Source organism: Dicentrarchus labrax, unplaced genomic scaffold (genome assembly GCF_905237075.1).
Source record: "Dicentrarchus labrax unplaced genomic scaffold, dlabrax2021, whole genome shotgun sequence".
NCBI lineage: Eukaryota > Metazoa > Chordata > Actinopteri > Moronidae > Dicentrarchus > Dicentrarchus labrax.
The window spans coordinates 24,599,171-24,617,233 of record NW_026136710.1 but is presented as its reverse complement, the minus strand read 5'-3'; the positions used below and the strand labels follow the sequence as shown (position 1 = coordinate 24,617,233).

The 18,063-nt window shown below is 41.6% G+C and overlaps 1 protein-coding gene across 1 annotated transcript in view; it reads right to left on the bottom strand.

The window, feature by feature from the left end:
• The window catches only part of tln1 (talin 1), an 87,267-nt gene that overhangs the window by 26,718 nt on the left and 42,486 nt on the right, over nucleotides 1-18,063 (bottom strand). The window contains exons 24-42 of the mRNA XM_051412241.1: nucleotides 17,687-17,800; nucleotides 15,891-16,025; nucleotides 15,631-15,759; nucleotides 15,363-15,465; nucleotides 14,028-14,236; nucleotides 13,559-13,678; nucleotides 12,800-12,997; nucleotides 11,971-12,110; nucleotides 11,792-11,885; nucleotides 11,497-11,586; nucleotides 10,655-10,777; nucleotides 10,266-10,409; nucleotides 9,976-10,137; nucleotides 9,340-9,480; nucleotides 8,966-9,147; nucleotides 7,705-7,837; nucleotides 6,480-6,581; nucleotides 6,137-6,307; nucleotides 1,608-1,856 (exon numbers count right to left, since the gene is read on the bottom strand). Of these exons, the coding sequence (XP_051268201.1) occupies nucleotides 1,608-1,856; nucleotides 6,137-6,307; nucleotides 6,480-6,581; nucleotides 7,705-7,837; nucleotides 8,966-9,147; nucleotides 9,340-9,480; nucleotides 9,976-10,137; nucleotides 10,266-10,409; nucleotides 10,655-10,777; nucleotides 11,497-11,586; nucleotides 11,792-11,885; nucleotides 11,971-12,110; nucleotides 12,800-12,997; nucleotides 13,559-13,678; nucleotides 14,028-14,236; nucleotides 15,363-15,465; nucleotides 15,631-15,759; nucleotides 15,891-16,025; nucleotides 17,687-17,800 (2,739 nt within the window). The remainder of the gene's footprint in view (nucleotides 1-1,607; nucleotides 1,857-6,136; nucleotides 6,308-6,479; nucleotides 6,582-7,704; nucleotides 7,838-8,965; nucleotides 9,148-9,339; nucleotides 9,481-9,975; nucleotides 10,138-10,265; nucleotides 10,410-10,654; nucleotides 10,778-11,496; nucleotides 11,587-11,791; nucleotides 11,886-11,970; nucleotides 12,111-12,799; nucleotides 12,998-13,558; nucleotides 13,679-14,027; nucleotides 14,237-15,362; nucleotides 15,466-15,630; nucleotides 15,760-15,890; nucleotides 16,026-17,686; nucleotides 17,801-18,063) is intronic.

Below are 18,063 nucleotides of genomic sequence, written 5' to 3'. Positions count from 1 at the left end.
AATAACAAGTGCATCTATTAGGTTTTCACCAGGTAGATTGTTTAAAAAAACCAACAGTACTGATAGAGATGACAACAAAAACAAATATTGCAGATGTATAGTTCATGCTAGTGAATTAGGCTAATTTATAAGGATAAAAGGATTTCACAGCTTGAAATAATTTTTTTTTTTACTAGTTTTCATGATTTATATTTGCAGTTTGCAGATTTTTCAGAGATTGTACTGATATTGTGCTGGTTTATGAAATTACATCAAAACTCACAACTTATCCACCTTTCATTTAAATAAACAAAACAAATTCAACTCCACTTCTGCAATTTAGGCCTCATTTCACAAATTTTATACATTACAATGTTAATATACTATATACATACAATGTAGAATTTGTCCATTTGTGGTTGTAAACTAACCTTTGGTTGAGCTACATAGAGCACAATTGAGGAGAATGAGCAACGTTGGTGAGAACAAAGCAATGAATCCAAGAAATAAAACACTATTTTGTTCTAAAGCACAAATAAACACGGCCACACTTGTTGTTGTGCGGAACCCTACGGGAAGTAAGTAAGTAAACTAAGTATAATATTGAAAAAATATCTATTATGTTATTTTGTTTTGTAATATTGTAACAATTTGCAAAAAACCTTGCATTTATTTTTTTGTTTTAACCCACAAGCACTTGATAGCAGTGTTGTAAATGCTCTCGGTCAAACAGACACTGACACACAAACTTGCAGCTCATTATGCATTCATGACACAGACAGGGAGCAGAGGAGAGACAGACACTGACCCTGACACTGTCACAGTGGGCACAGTGGGTACAGTGGGCCTGGAACTGTTATGGGGTGGAGCTTAGATTGCCACAAGTCATGGTGAAGTCAGATCCAAATCTGTCTGGGAGCGGGTCAGTTCTTACCCACAAGCGAATGTGTCTCGTCATGTTCGACAATTAAATTAATGTGGAGCAAATTTCTGTTGTGTCACAGGGGTGGGTGCCTAATTTGTGCCTAAAAGGACTGATCCTGATGCAGGTAACAAGGGCAGAACTTGCACACATACGCATTACATAAGCGAGATCAGGCCCTGGAACAGTTAAGCGGCAGAGATTGTGGGCGCTGCAGATATGCTACCAGCCGACTTTCAGTGCCTCCCAACTCACAGCTGGAATATACCCTCCTGTCAGTGCCAGGGATTGAACCAGACACCTATTGATTAGTGACCGTCCTCTTTTACCTCTCGACCACTCTGCCTCCCCATTTTTTAAATGGACTCTGCTGCAGCCACAATGGGCAGCTTTGGAGCCTGACCAGGGTTAGGAGACAGACACAGCAGGGGTAAGTTGCTGGCAGGCTACTACCTACGCAGGGGGAAGGGCTGGAGACTTCTCACAGATGACTTACCTCATTCTGATTAGGTGCTCCACCTTAAAGTGGTCTTAAACAGTACACTTTCTATGTTGAGATAGTGTAGAGTTTGTTTGAGTGGTACATGTTAAGTGATGTAATTTTGATAATAGGCTTTACTATTTAGCTCATTTTGTTAAAATATCTGACTTTGTTCTGGCCACCAGATCTATTTAGGCTTGTTGGATAATTATCAAAATGCCTTACCATCTCCTGCACAGTGACAGCTATGGCCTTGGCTGTCTTAACCATTGTAGTCTGGTAGTCCACGAACGTGCCGTCAGGTTCAAGTGCAGGTGTGTCTTCCATTTTATTGATGGAATCATTGATGGAGTCCACCATGCCACCCACTGCGCCTGCTGCACTGGCTGCCTCAGCCAGAGTGGCACCCAGGTCATCCACTGCTTCTTTCATCATCTGCACCGACTCCTCCAGGGCCTCCTGCATGTGTGCTGCCTGGAGAAAGGAAAACACATTTGACTTGGCAATGTTGGACTATTCAAACTGTTAAAACAACTCAGCACCACAATTAAATACAATCCAAAAAATGAAATTGAGCAAAATATGATAAAGAAGATAAGATTACAAACAGTAAAATAAACTAAATAGAATTATGCCAGACTCATAATATATGCAGTAATACTTGGCAGGTATTTATCTACGGTATACCGTTTATTTTTAGCTAAATGGAACTTATCACTATATATATCACCAAAAAACTTGTTTGTCAGGGTCATTTGAGTCCAAAGTGTCACCAATTATCTGTCCGACCAATTGTGGAATATTGTCATCAATTCTTGAATTATGCCAAAAACATATTTTGTGACACAGTCACAGTGACCTTTAAGCACCAAAATCAGTTCAAGTGGACACCGTGAAAATTTGAAGAATTTCCCTTAATGCATTCCTGAGTTGTAGACATAACATTCTGACAGGTGATGTGAATAACACTGATTATCTGGTTATATTGGCACCTGTCAGTGTGTGAAATATATGTTAGGCAGCAAGTGAACATTTCGTCCCCAAGTTAATTGAGTGTTAAAAGCAGGAAAAATGGACAGCGTGAGGATTTGAGTGACAAGGGCCACATTGTGATGGCTAGACGACTGGGTCAGAGCATCCCTAAAACTGCAGCTCTTATGGGGTGTTCCTGGTCTGCAGTGGTACCTATCAAAAGTGGGCCAAGGAAGGAAAAGCTGTGAAGTAAACCGGAGACAGGGTCAAGGCTCATTGATGTATGCGGGGAGTGAAGGCTGGCCCGTGTTGTCCGATCCAACAGACGAGCTACTGTAGCTCAAACTGCTGAAACAGTTAATGCTGGTTCTGATAGAAAGGTGTCAGAACACACAATGGATCACAGTTTGTTGGTATGGGGCTGCAGAACATTATGACTACCAGGGTGGCCCAGGTGGTCAGAATGTTACGGCTGGTGTATCACGTTCACAAGAATGGGACGGACGGATGAACAACCTAAAAACATAATGCCAGCCACAGCTGGCCCTGGCACAGACACATAATAAAACAAATAATAGGAGTGGAAGTGGAAATTTTAAACTTGATAACAGGGTTTCTGCAGGTTTCAACAGGTTACATTTTTGACTTTTTAGGACCATTATGAATGCAATTTAAGACATATTTTTATCTTACGTAAGATATTTAGGAAAATCTGAATTGGTTCCAAAGTGAGTTGGTTTTGTAATTTTTTTCCCAAAACACATTTAAAAGTGTTACTGAAAAATGCAAGTATTTATGCAAGTAACATTAACTTCAATAATCCAATCATTTTTAAAGATTTAATACTTAAAATATTTCTAGAAATTTTAAACACTAAAATTCAGATTATTGGATTTTAGACTTTTTAAAACACCGTAGACACCCTGCTTGCTCATGGGCACGTCAGCAGTGCATCCTTCCAGCGACCTGTCCACACTCGGTAACATGGTCCATGTTTTATAGACTTGCTGTTACATATGTATAGCTTGAACTATTACTAACTTCACATTGACAGTTCTTGACGTCAATTTATACTTTTCAGCTGATTCCTCCTAAGGTTCCTATTCCTATTCTCCCCCTTTTCCTCCCCCCTACAAGTTATTTCCCCACAGGGATTATTAAAGTATTTCTGATTCTGATTCTGATTCTGAAATCATACACAGTCAGCTGACAGCTCAGCTGCTTCACTTAAGCATCAAATTGGCAAAGATCATTCATGGCGCCTTATTTAAGCTGCTTTAGCCTGCCTATCTCTGCTGCTCCCTCTACAAGCTGTTTTGCACCCACCTCCACCCCAGCTCCTCCTTTTTATGTTGTATCTAATTAATCAATGTCATTTTCTGATTGCCATTGATGCTTGCTCTGTTCTGTACCCTGGGGGGTCTCTGCTGCCGCTCTCCTTGTCTTAAACCTTTACATGTATGCACATGGAAGGGCAGGGAGGTGTGCTCTCCCTGCCTTAAGGTTTTCTATGTAGGCACATGGAAGGGCAAGGAGGTCCCAGAACATTTTGACAAAAGTGGTCCTGACTGAAATGTATATAAGTTAAACATTTAAGCATCATATGATTTTTTTAAGCTTACAAGCTCAGAATCAGGACCTTAAGGATTCAGGCTGTGAAGTAGCTTCTCCTGTGTCTGAAGCTCATTTTTTAGCTCTAGCAGCTACAGTGTTGAATTGTTAACAGTATTATTTATACGGTTATATGGTTGGATATCATTAAGCTAACTTTCCCATTGTCAGATGTGACTTACCAGCCATATTACCATAAGTGGAGATTTATGTAAACATAACGCTATTTTTGAAAAATATTGAAGTATGTTAAGTGTAATGTCTTTTCTGACCATACGTGTATATGTGTATATTTTTCAATATGTTAGATGAGTTTGTTTCAACATTTCTCAGGCTGACTGGCTTAAGAATAATACATTGAAGAACTGGTCTCATTCTGAACAAACTACTGGTTCATTTTATTTTATTCTTTTGATGTAGAAACACGATTACTTTGTATTATGCTTGTTTGTATTATGGTACCAATTGCAATTTAAACTACGATAGCAATTAAAGCTGCAAGCAGCCTTGGGCGGGACCTTGCACTCCACGCAACTTGGGGCGTGCTGCGGCCGCGTCACATGCCGTCGTAACAAGTGCGGACCACTACATGAAAATTTCACGCAAATCAGCTCAAAATCGCCACACAGCGCTTACTTCCTGTTGCCAGTAGGTGCCACCATCACTATGTCTTAATATTGTCATGTAGACGTGTTCAGGGCGGACTCTTGTAAAACATGTGATGTTTAATTGAGATCGTCACTGGCACGCAGTTTGACGTACAGTCACAAATAGCTCAACTTTTAATCAGCACCATTTTTTGACTGTACTGACCAGTTTTGAAGTAGATCCGATAAATTCCCTAGGAGGAGTTCGTTCAAATACAAGGCGAAAAATTCACAGAAAATGAGCACGGAATTCAAAATGGCCAACTTTGACGGAAAGCCACGGACACGCCCTTCAACGTACAGTTACAAATAGCACAACTTTTCATCAGCAATGTTTTTTGACTGCACTGACCAATTTTAAAGTAGATCCGATAAATTCCCGTTCAAATACAACACGAAAAATCGAAAATGGCTGACTTTGATGCCACGCCACGGACACGCCCTTTAAGGTACATGCACAAATAGCACAACTTTTAATCAGCAACATACTGTACAGACCAATTTTGAAGCAGATCCGATGAATTCCCTAGGAGGAGTTCGTTCAAATACAACGCGAAAAGTTCGCAGAAAGTGAAAATTAAAATCAAAATGGCAGACTTCCCGTGGGGGTGTGGGGTATGGGTCCAAGAGGCTTTTTTGTACGTCTCTTTTCTACGTTACACATGCCTACCGAGTTTCGTACATATCGGTGAAACGTGGCGCCAGGGCTGCTTTTTAAAAATCCTCTAGGGGGCGCTACAAACACGCCAAACATGATTTTTGGTTTGTGAGCTACAGGCACCAGTCTACACGTGCCCTGTGAATTTCATATTCATAACTATTATGGTCTCCGCACAGTGATTTACCATGAAATAACCATTTGATATTTCAAAATTCTTTAGACTACTACTATTAGGTGCTACGTGACAAATTTTGTGCGAATCGGACAAAGCGTGTAGGAAGAACACCAAAAAGTCTTTTTTGGACATTTCGCGCTCTTGCAACAAAGATTGTAGGCGAAAGTGGGCGGGGCTTATGTGGGGAGATTCAACTCCATTCACCGAACGCGTGGATATAAGGTTTTTGAATGTGCGCCAAACTATGCAGAAGTTATTAGCCTAAACGGATTTTTTATGATAGTAGCGCCACCTAGTGGCCAAACCGAAAGCGTTGCATAGAATATAAAAAATTTTGCCAGGCCTGACAACGCTATAGGGAAATCGAGCAATTACAATAGGGACCTCCAGCGGTCGCTGGCTCGGTCCCTATTAATAGCTAAGAAGAAACATAGCAAATACAATAGGGACCTCCAGCGGTCGCTGGCTCGGTCCCTAATAATCACAACTCTGTTTTTATTTACTGTTTTGAGGAGCTTTCTGACAACTGAAGCTGCTATTATGGTTAGCAAACACTTTAGATAATAACTATAATGCAGTCTACACTGCACCGTATTACTGGCCCTGCGCTTTGTTACACAACCCCAGAAACCAGTGTCAAAATGAAAAGGTCAGGTTACTATAGCAGCTTCTGTGCCAGTGTCAGTACCTTGGGGTTTCCTCCAGCCTCCTTAGCAGTGTAGAGCATCTGCAGGGCTGACTCTGTCAGGGTTTTGGTCTGGTCTAAGACAGCCATCTGCTGTTGGCTGCTGAGGATCTTGGACGCTGTGCCAATGGCTGCCATGATCAGGGGCTCAAAGTAGCTGGCCATCTGAGATACCTGTTCAAGTGTGTGGAGTATAAATTATACACAAATTCAAAACAGATTCTGAAATAAAAGAAACATGTTAGATTAGAACAGGTTTAACCAATGTCAGTGTAGCTCTACTGCAGTCAGACATTAGATGGACCACATCTAGTCAACATTCATACAACACTCAGCTGTGTTTTACCTTGTGTCCCAGCTGGGAGGCCTCAGAGCGAGCAGCCACAGCTACAGGATCAATCAAATTACTGATCTCATGGACAGAGGCAGCCATCTGCTCATGGAGAGTCTGCAACATATACACACACATCAATTAATACACCTTAACTCACAGTAGTCTTACAGGCACAATTACATTATTCACTGCCTGAATACACTTCTTTAGTACCCGACTCAGAGTTTTGTCAGTCCAATCAGATTTGGTCGTTCAGCAGAAAGGTTCAACAATTAAACTCTGAAATCAGCAGTTTCTGTGGTGGAAACACAGCTACATGACTCTCTTGTTTTAGCCAACTGCTTTTGTACTTTTACTTGACTAGGTTAACAACACCAGGGCCCTGCAGGGAACTGTCCTCTCTACATTCCTCTTCACCTTTTACACCACGGACTTTAACTACCACACAGAGTCCAGTCATCTTCAGAAGTTTTCTGATGACTCTGCAGAGTTTAATTGACCCCCGTTTCCATCCAGGGGGTCAGTGTAGACACTGTGGAGGATTTTATGAGTCAGTGGTGGCCAGTGCTATCCTGTTCGCTGCTGGGGCAGCAGGTTGAGGGTAACAGATGCTTACAGACTCAATAACCTGATCCGCACCCAGTGACGTTGTGTGATTGGAGCTAGACTCTTTGACAGCAGTGTCAGGATACTGTCCAAGATTCATGTCATGTCATGATTCTGCAACTCCACAATCTTAAAACTCATTACTATTTATTTAAATTCTGTCAGCAATACTGTAGAATATGTTTAGATTTACATTTACTTTGTATATAGGCTCTTATTATTATCTTATTATATCTCTAAGGCTCTTATTATATTTCTATTTTCCATTTTTATTTTTACTTTTTCTATATATTGTGTTCGATGTTGTAAGTACTATTTCTTTAACGTTGTGTGAGTAGAACAACTGTAACAAATTTCCCCCTGGGGATCAATAAAGTATTTCTGATTCTGATTAAATGGTAATTTTCACTGGGTAACTACATATGTAACAAAATAATATTGATACTAGAGGAAATTCCATTTGCTGAAGAATGGTGTGGAACACCGAGAGCATTGGAGAAAGCTAGCAAGTGAACCTTCAGAACTTTCTGTGTACTTACTACTTAACACAGGAGGTTTCTGACTTTTTAACCTTTTTACAGAACAGAGCTGTCTCACAAGCATGTGTGTGTGTGTGTGTGTGTGAGTTTACCTCCATGGAGATGTCCTCTCGGGGGGTTAGCTGCTGACTTATGGCAGCCAGAGAGGCCTGATCAACCTCTCGGATGCAGCCATTCAGCACCTCAATAGCATCATCACATTCTCTCTGGCCAGGAGCCTTTTCTCTGCACACAGACAGGAGATGGATACAGTGATTAGTGGCTGTAATAAGCCATTACTCAAGCAGTTGGGCACTTTGAGACACCCACTTGGGACACAGCTGTTCCCAAATGTAAAATGAAATGTAAATGGCAGACTGTGTGAACCAATCAGGAATGTGCCTTTTTACTTGTAATTAATAGAGGCATAAATCACGAGTTTCATTACAATACAATATTATATTGATTCTTTGGACAACAATACGATATTTGCAGATATCACAAAGTCTCCCACAATATAATTTTGATTCAATTTGATTCGATACAGGGGGTTGTGATTGATATGAGACAATATCATATACGCCCATTAACACAATCAATTACATTTAAACTCACAAAACGCAACTAAAATAAGATGTGAAAGTGTTTTTGCTAATTCATCCAGACATTTATTGTCTCATAACAGCATTGTTTGCATATGGGATCTGCCTATATTTCCACTCAAAAAAAAGATGATGATATAAATTGGTGTTTCCGCTTCAATATATCAATCCAGATATATCAATCTTAGTATTTATTATATATTAGCAATAGCAACTAGGAGTTAATGGTGGGTTCACACCTTAAGGTCCACTTCTTGACATTGTTTAAATTTTCCAACTGGTCAGGTTAAAATAAAAACTCAAACGGTCCAGAATTTGGAAGGTGGAAATGTTGTTTGATGGCTCACCGAGGAGTGATAGTTAACATTTTTTATTTCATCATTATAGGAGTGATCTGATTTTATGATAGATGCGGCATGAGTAGTAGGAGGTGTGCAAGCTTTCGCCTGCAGCTCTTCCTCTAACAGCTCACTGTGGCTGCTTCTTCTTGTTCCATTATTCCCTGCAATATTTCAAACTTATCCGATGTTACGCCAGTTAAATGCTTTTTAATGTGGGTCAGGTCAATAGAGTGGGTTTCTCTCAGCACCCAGATCATCTTCCTGCATCCCTGCTAACAGAGCTAGAAAAGACACAATAAATGTGGTGCTGGAATGGGCTGTGCTAAATGTGGAAGTACCAATTAATCTATGTCAGTGTAGGAGATGAGCCCTGCATCCGTCATAGAAAGTGGGGGGCAGTAGTCAGTAGTAGTCGCAGCAGTAGAGTTTACCTCATGTTGGTGATAAGTTTCTTGATGGAGTCAGACACAGTCCTGGAGTGTCCAGCCAGCACTGACCATTTGGGGGGGTCTTTGGGGTTTACAGCCAGAGAGCGGGCAGTCTGGATCAGGCCGGTCGAGCTCTCAAGCATCATCTTTGCTGCAGCCACAATGGGCTCCATGGCTGCATGACCCTGAGGAAGGTAAGTGGAAATGAGCATAACAGTTTCTTAATGTAATTGGTGACCTCCAGGTATACACCCTTAATAGTGCTTCCTCTTACTGACCCAACTGAATTATTAAACATAAGAGCAGAGAGTTAAATATCATTGTCAGATGATGCTTTCAATGAATTTCTGATTGAACCTGTTTAGGTGAGGGCCTACCTCAGGGCTGATCTGAGCAGGAATGCTGGCGAACTCTGGGTTGGAGGCGAAGGCAGTCAGGTTGTCAACAGCTTCTATCAGAGGACCAGTGGCAGCCTTACACTTCTCTCTGTTCTCCTGGTTAAAGGCTCCATCCAAAGCCTGCACAGGGAACAGGGCATTGTATCCACGATTACACAGATTGTATCCATTGGTTCATTTGTTGGCTGGCATTGCAGCTGGCTGGCTAACCTTAGCTTGTTTGCTTGCTAATGTCATCACTAGCAAAAAATAGATGATGTAATGGTACATGGTACTTTCTACTAGCCGAGAGTGATGCGAGGCAGGGGCGTCCAACTAGGTAACTGTAGCTAAGCTAAGCTGGGGTTGTCCGGCTGGCTGTGTCTTGTGGGTCTGGTGTTGGTAGCTTCGTGGTGTTGGCTAAAGGGGTTGATTTCAAGTGTTCAGCCTAGTGTATGTCGCTGTGGCTAATGCCGAGGATGCTTGCTCGTGCCTACGAACTGTGTACAGACCACGAGCAACAGGATGTTGACTGCAGTTCACTTAGCTACTGGTATGACTATTAACAATTTTTTTTCTGAAAGGTGCATTTCGCCCTTAATTGATGATAAGTTTGAAAGGACCTGTACTTCAAACCTTTATGGACTTGACCAGGTTGGCAGTGGTGTTGGCCACCTCTTTGGCTGACTGGACAAACTGCCTCTTGGCAACAGGGTTTGGAGTTTTGGAGGAGGCCAGACGGCAGGCGTTACACAATGCAGAGGTGTGTTTCGCCACAATGGTGGCAGCAGAGAGCACCTGAGCAGAGAAACAGTGCACAGAGGTGAATTGAGGATGTTATCAACCACATTAAGACTAATCAAGACATAGAAAACTGATGATAAAACTGATCTTTAGTGTGATGTTGCAGAGAGGTCAGCACATACCTGAGATTGGGTGCAGGCTGGGTCCACCAGGTTCTGGCAGGCCATCTGAATTGACTGATTAGCCCGGGCAAACTGAGCGGGGTCCACAAGGCCTTTCTGACCTGCTGTACTGTTGGGGTCTGATACTCCCACCAGATAGGCAGCCTAGGGACATCAAATGGTAAATGGTAAATGGACTGTACTTGTATACACTGCATGCCTTGCTCTACATACATAGCCGCTGTGAACAACAGATCACTGATCAGTTACATTGTAAGCATTACAAAAGCATGTCTTACAAACACAACCAAAACACTCACTTTGCCAGCCTACTCAATATGTCTCTGGGTTGATGTCTCTAAATAGTCTCAGACCAATGCAATATTAAAGTAACATTCAGTAATTTTTACCTGTGCAGCTGCTTCAGTAAGACCACACAGGGCTTTGGAGCCAGCACTGACTGAATCACCAAACTCTGGTAGGTTGGAGTTCTTGGCATTGTGGGAGATGCCAGCCATGGACTCACCAAGGACCTGTCAACAGGACACCACAATTTCATATAAGTGGACAACCCGCTCTACCTCTGAGCCACAGCCGCCACCACTGAGCAAATGCAAACTCAACAGAAAAGTAATCACTGAATAATGCACAACCACAGATAACAGACTTAAAACGTAAGTTATGGGTATCAAACCTCAATACTGTATTGGTAATGACTGAATTGTGTCATAGCACACAGTATTTAAAATGGTAAATGGACCTGTACTTGTATAGCGCCTTTCTAGTCTTCCGACCACTCAAAGCGCTTTTACACTACGTGCCACATTTCACACACATTCACTCACTCAGTGATGGCAAAGCCATCAAACAGACACTAACATTCATACATTCATACACACCGGGAGCAATTTTGGGTTCAGTATCTTGCTCAAGGATACTTCGACATGTGGCACCAGGAGCCGGGGATCGAACCCAGAACCTCCCGATTAAGGAACGACCCGCTCTGCCTCTGAGCCACGTTATTAGAAAATAAAGGACTCATAAAATAAAGTGTTATGTAACTTCAGCATCTTCGGTACAGAAGGACAGCCCTTCCTCTTGAAAATAAATGTACATTGTAAGGAAGTGAAGCTGCGTCTATTGTAAGAGAAAGTAAACTGTTGTTGCTTTTCAACAACACACCTTTCACAAAGACAAAGAAAAACGGCATGGGAAATAAATGATGGGAAGGTAGAAAAGCTGTATGTTCTACCTTTGAGTTCTCCATGACACTGTCGATGCAGTCAAAGTACGACAGCTCAGTGACTGCTTCTGTTGGGTTCTCCAGCATCCCCTTCACCGACTGCACACAGAAGCAACATTCACATACTGTACCTACACACCTTCAGCTGAATGTCGCATTACAGTTTTATAATTTTCTTTATTATCAGTGATTTAAAAGTAATTTTCTCTGCTGACATGACAGGATCAATCATTGACTAAACCAGTCCCAATAAGCTGCCTGCTCAAGAAAAAAACATCATGTATGGTTGCATGATGGTTGTTACCTCCAGCTCTCTGAGAGCATTGTCACACTCCTTCTGACCTGGAGCCTGCTGAGTGCACATGGTGATGATCTGGTTGATACTGTCTGTAACTGCCCTGTGAACGCAAAGGTTCAGAGATGTAAAAGACAGTAAAGACAGCTAGGCGGTAAAAAAAAGAGAGCGAGGGACATGTTTGTTACCGAGCTGCAGCTGCTAGCTGGTTCTTGAGGTTGGGGGAGCTGGGATCGGTGGAAAGGGCTTTGGCTGCCAGCAGCAGCTTGCTGGATGACATGGAGATTGTTTTTAAGTTGGACACCACCTGTGTCTGATCTTCTTTAGACTAGAAGAGAGGAGGAGGAAGGTATGTAGAGAATTTAAGAAACTTTACAGTTATAACAACTGCTTACCCAAATAACTTGATTATGCCTCAAACTGACTCATGACCACTTATCCTGATAACATGGCATGTTCCTTCATTACCAATAACATACACTTTGACTAAATCCCTCATACACCGCCCTGCTGCCCCAAATATTCACTAGAGCACCAATCCGCTGCTGAAAGTAGTCCCCAAATCTCCTGTTTGAGTAATGTTTGCCAAAGACTACAGTGCCCAGCTGTTTTAAGAAATTACTGAGCCTTTCACCTAAATTAAACTATACATTTGTCAGCAGTTTATAAAGATTTACATCTTCAGTAAGAGCCTAAATTTTGATAGTTGAGAAAAAGACAACACTGAATATCTGTAAGCACATATACGGGCAAATATATACAAAACTGATCATGAAGTAGTGAGTTCATTCACTTGTCACCTAAATTCCTATTTATACAGGTTTTCTTTGATTTGTTTTGAAGCTGCTAAGGATAAGTTAGCTTTGATTTGATTTGATGCTGAGTGGATCAGAGGGGTCACTGCAGTTCTAGTTCAAAAGCAGTGTTTCACTTCTCCCTTTGGTTGAAAGTTGAAATCCTGTTTGATCTCCAGCCACAGCCAGCATCACTTATGTATGAGTATTCTCTCATACTGACCTGGGATGTTCCGGCCATGTCAACGCCAGCCTCTAGGAAGTTGCTGAAGTCCTGTCCAAACTTGCTGGTGGCCCTGGCCAGGTCCTGGGTAGTCCCTCTGGACGCCTGAACCACCTCGTTGGCTGACTGGTTCAGACCAGCCGCCACCTCGTTGAGCTGAGCCTGAACCTCCTGGAAGCTTCTTCCACTGGATGGGAACTACAGAGGAAAGAGGAGAAAAATGAGCAAAAAGCAACATGGCAGCATCTGAAAAATTGAAATAAAAACTTGCAAATTGTTCTCAGAAGTAATAATGCATGTTTGTATGAAACATACAGCCTTTCCATTTATGTTTTTAAAGAAATAATAAAGAAAAGATTTTCAAAATTTAGAAATTGTTTGCGCTGTTAATGATTCAGTCAATTTCTATACAAACTACTGTTACTATTATGAGTATGAATATTACTAGTCCATGTCTAAAGATGTCTTTTACAGTTGTGATAGAAATGTCAGTATGTGGAGGTTGAAAGCTATATATTTTTTTAAATTTTAACCATGTATGGAAATGAAATTCAAAGCAACTTTAGTTTTCTTTTTTTTGGCCACTTGGGGAAGCGGAACAAGATGAAAACACAACATCGACATGTCATCACCAATAAAAGTTGTTGTGTGTTAGCAAGAACAGTTGCGTATGTACACATTCTGCAGACTTGGAGCAACAACATTCACCCCAACTCTGTTGATAGATCAGAAACCCTAACCCATATCTATTTCACTTACAGAATCCGCTAGGAGTGTCTTGCTGGCTTCACCCACAGTGCGGATAGCATTGTCCACATCCCTTTGGCCAGGAAGACAGTTCACACACCTGTTCAGGGCCTGAGACACTGCCTTAGCCACCTACACACACAGACACACACAGACATACAGAGACACACACACACACACACACACACAATTACCCTAGTCAGTTACATTTCATGTCTCTGCAAATTCATTTTCATCATGACTAAGTCATTGTCTTATCACTAGCCAGCTAACAGTTTCATTTCACCAACCGTTCATGTGACTACTTGCCAAAACTAATCCTTTCATCTACAGCACAGGTTAGCTCATCAGCTAAACAGTAGTTAGCTTACCAGTTAGACACAGTACTCTATTTACTGTAGTACTACATGAAATATAATGGAACTATCAGTGAAGAAGAAACTAGTATCTTTCCCTCCCTGTCCCTCAGTCTGTGTCTGACCTGGGCCAGCCTCTGCTGACTCTCTGCATCGCCTGGCTTGGCAATGGCCCTCTTGGTTTCTTCGATCAGGTTGGCGGACTTATCCATGACGTCACCGGCACAATCCAGCATGGCGTTACGCGCTGATGAGTCGCCTGTGGTGGCAGCAACTCCTCTGGCAGCTGAGGCCAAAGACTTCAGAGCCTGGGCTACGTCTCTGGCTGCCATGCCTGGATCCAACAGGAAAGAGGAGAGGAACTTGATGAATACCACATGAATGCAAGCACTACTATGGTGACCGAAATTGATAAAAATGAACAACAAATAAATAAATAAAACACATTATGAAACAAATAACCATATGGATAAATCCTGACAAAACACATCATACAACACATTATTAAATCTCATAATTCATTCTGCTTCTAAAAGTTATGGCAGCAATTTGAGTCCAGAGATGGCTCATTCAGACCAAAGCAACAACCAATCACATATCCAGCACTGTTTACACTGCACAGCACTTTACATAAGTAAAAACAGACTTAAGACATTTTGAAATAAATGAATGAAAATAAAAAGTGACCTGAAATAAACTATTTGATAATTAGAAGTTTACAAAAATATATATGAACATAGTTATATTATGTATGTTGTCTGAATTTATTCATACAATTTCTTTGATTATGTACAACCTGGCACAAGCAGTCTGGTTTATTAAACAGGTGCTAAAAAATATTTTTTATTGTTACACTTTTAATTTCTAACATTTTGGTTGCAGTAGTTTATAGCTACCTTTACATATCAATTGCAACACCAAGTGGCTGCAAATGAACTTGAGGCTGGCTCCAAAAGTGGGCCAGTCTCCATAAGACCCCATATTAAAAAGGCCCAACTTTACAGCAAAATAAACATGTTTACAGGGTGAAACAAAAAGTGCTTTTGGTCTCTACAGCTAATTTCCCCGTTCATGACAACTGTACATTTAAATTATATAAAGGCTTAAAGTGATGCATAATTAAGGCCGTTGCTGGAGTGACTGGTGGGTGCCGTTACAGGCGGTTGTTTTCAGCACTCCACCGATTTGCTCAGTTTTGGATTCGCTGGGAGTCTGCGGAGTCTGGACTACCAAGATGGCGATGGCCAGAGCTGACCACACTGAGCTTAACAACAGCTCTTCGGACACCTATGGGTGACGTCACAGAGACTACGTCCATTTCTAATTATGCACTCTACAGTCAAAGCAAACTCAGACTGGTATATTGTAAACATTTCTGGATGTGACGTGATGATCAAAACAGAAGAGTGACATTTAATTCTCCGTTGTCTCTTGTCTAGGCATGTTAATGTTTAACCCACCTGTGTAGTTCTCATTCCCCTGGGTGGCCTCACTCAGCAGCTGGGCAATGGCTGAGCTCACGGCCTTGGTGCTGGTACCCAGATCCTGGGAGCATTTCTCAAGCTGAACACAGAAAAAACCCTGTTATTCATACTGTTCTATATACATTTCTTCAATGTGTCTATTTGGTAATCTGTAAAATGAGGCTTATTCTGCTGCCAGTGTCCATTTCATGATTTGGTGCAACCTGATAAGGAATAAAAATTGTGCTGTATGTGTGCGTTTCACCGTCTCTCCTGGCAGGGGTTTGAGTTTGCCCTCCTCAGCTGAACTCTTGGCCTCCTTCATGTCTTTCTCCAGATCTCTCACCATTGACAGAGCGTTGTCTATCTCCAATGGGCCGCACGCTTCCTGAGCCTGCACGGACACACACACACACATACACAATGTGTTGTTACAAGTAAAGGTAAGGTAAGGTTCTGTGACTGTGTTAGTGACTGTTGGTGAGTCATAAAGACAGTATAATAAAGAATGTTGATGGGTAGTACCTTCTGTGAGGCAGTGCGGAGCTCAGCCAAAGCACTGGCCAGGTTCTTAGCACACTGGCTAAGCTGCATGGCTGAAGCCTGGTCACTGATGGTGGGAACTGTGGCCTTGGAGGCTGTAACCATCTTAGCACCAGGCTGGTAGAGGAGAGGAAGAGACAGACTGGTAGCACTGGGTTTCATTTAAACAAGATTAACTCCACTATATGAGGGTGGATGCTTTAGCAAGAGAGCTAAACCAAGAATGGGTCTCAAACATCTTATATTTGGCCTAAATGTGGGATTACAGGTATAGTCAAAGAGTCATTAAAATCAAAAGGGGCTTAAATGGTAAATGGACTGTATTTGTATTGCGAGTTCCAACCACTCAAAGTGCTGTACACTACAGGCCACATTCACACCCAGTTGTGTTCATACAGATTCACACATCAATAGCATAGCATTGAGATCAATTTGGGGTTCAGTATCTTGCTCAAGACACTTTGTCATGCAACGGGAGGAGCCGGGGATCAAAGTGCCAGCCTTCGGATTAGTGGATGACCCGCTCTATCTCCAGAGCCACAGCCACCCCCAGCACCCTTGTGAACATCAAGTTTCTCTACATGATGAAAGTCAGGGGTGTCATCAAAAAAAATGTTTGACCATAACACTTTTGGGTCAAGGAACTCACAGAAGATGAACAACAGAATACTGAGAGCGAATTGGTGCAACCTGCTTTTACAGGTTGTGCATGGCCCTGACCTAACACAAACCCTTTTAAGGGCTAATAAGCCATGTCTGTATCTGTATATGGTTGCCATTTATGACCTGGGTTAACACTGTCTAGTTCTCACTTATTACTCAGTATATGATGCCCTGTTTATTCATTTAAGGTGTTTGGTAACTTTCAGCAACTGAGGAGACCAAATCTTTTAAACATGGAAGCATTATACATGTGGTAAACTCATTTTTAGGAGAGAAATTACAGCAAAAAAGGATTTGGGGTGGGAGGGGTGAAGTTTTGTGCTGTTGATATCAGACACCATTGTCCCTCTTTACAGAACACTACAAAACAAGCGGGAGCTCAAAGCTCCATGGTTTAGTTTCCTTTGACTTTTTGGCTCTTGACCCTCTGACCTTGTGACCCAGGTGAATTGGCTTCATTCACGCATTGTTCTTCACTGTATTCATTGAATTTGTTCATGGTTGCATTTATTCACAAATTTGATATGTTTAGCAGTTACTAGTTGTGTGGGTAGTTAATACATATTTATGGTTATGTGAGAGTATGAAGTATTACTGTACCTGAGTCAAGAACCTCCAGAATTGAGATGGAATTTAAATACTCTACAATATGATGTAATGTAACATCTAAATTGAATTTAATGGTAATCTAGCCATTGTTTCATATAGTTGACCATTTTCCCAAGCATGTTGTTGTTTATGATTTTTGAATGTGCCGTTTCAGGTGACTACCCAGATACTTATTTCAGTTAATTAAGGGACACCATAAAAATGAACTTGCAGAGACTTGAGGCTTGCTTGAGTTGGGCAATCCATCACGGTAGATATCATGTCTGCATTTTGACATTTCATCGTTGCATTATTGTTGTTTGGCAATGCAGTATCAGAACAGATCACATAACCTGTGTAACCACAAAACAGTATCTTAAAATACATATTTGTATACTACACTACTATACTGTTAGAAGTCTGCTGCCCTGTTACTGTACTACTATATACAGTTGTGCTCTATTGGAAAAATCGAAATGAGTTGCTGCTGTTGACTGAGTGAATGAAGCTGGTGGTGGAACAGTCACCTGCAGGAAGTTCTGGCTGGCACTGATGAGGGCAAGCTGAGCACTGGGGCTGTCAGGCTGAGACTGGCTGCCTCTGACTCCCTGAACCAGCTGAGGGATCTGCTCTGCCACCACCTGATGACACAACACACATATGACTATTAGCTCACATTAAAAAATGTCACAAGAAACAAAAACCAAAATAACCAAAACCGTCAGAATGCCATTTAATCCTTTGCTTTGTATTCTATGTTTTTGAATATGAACTGGATGACTTTTTGTCATCTGGACTTACAAACAAAAGATATGAAAGGGGAATATGTAGGGAGTGAGATACTTTGAAGACTGAAGGGCCGTCTGTGCAGTGTGCTGAGATGAACAGGATGAAGAAGGCAGTG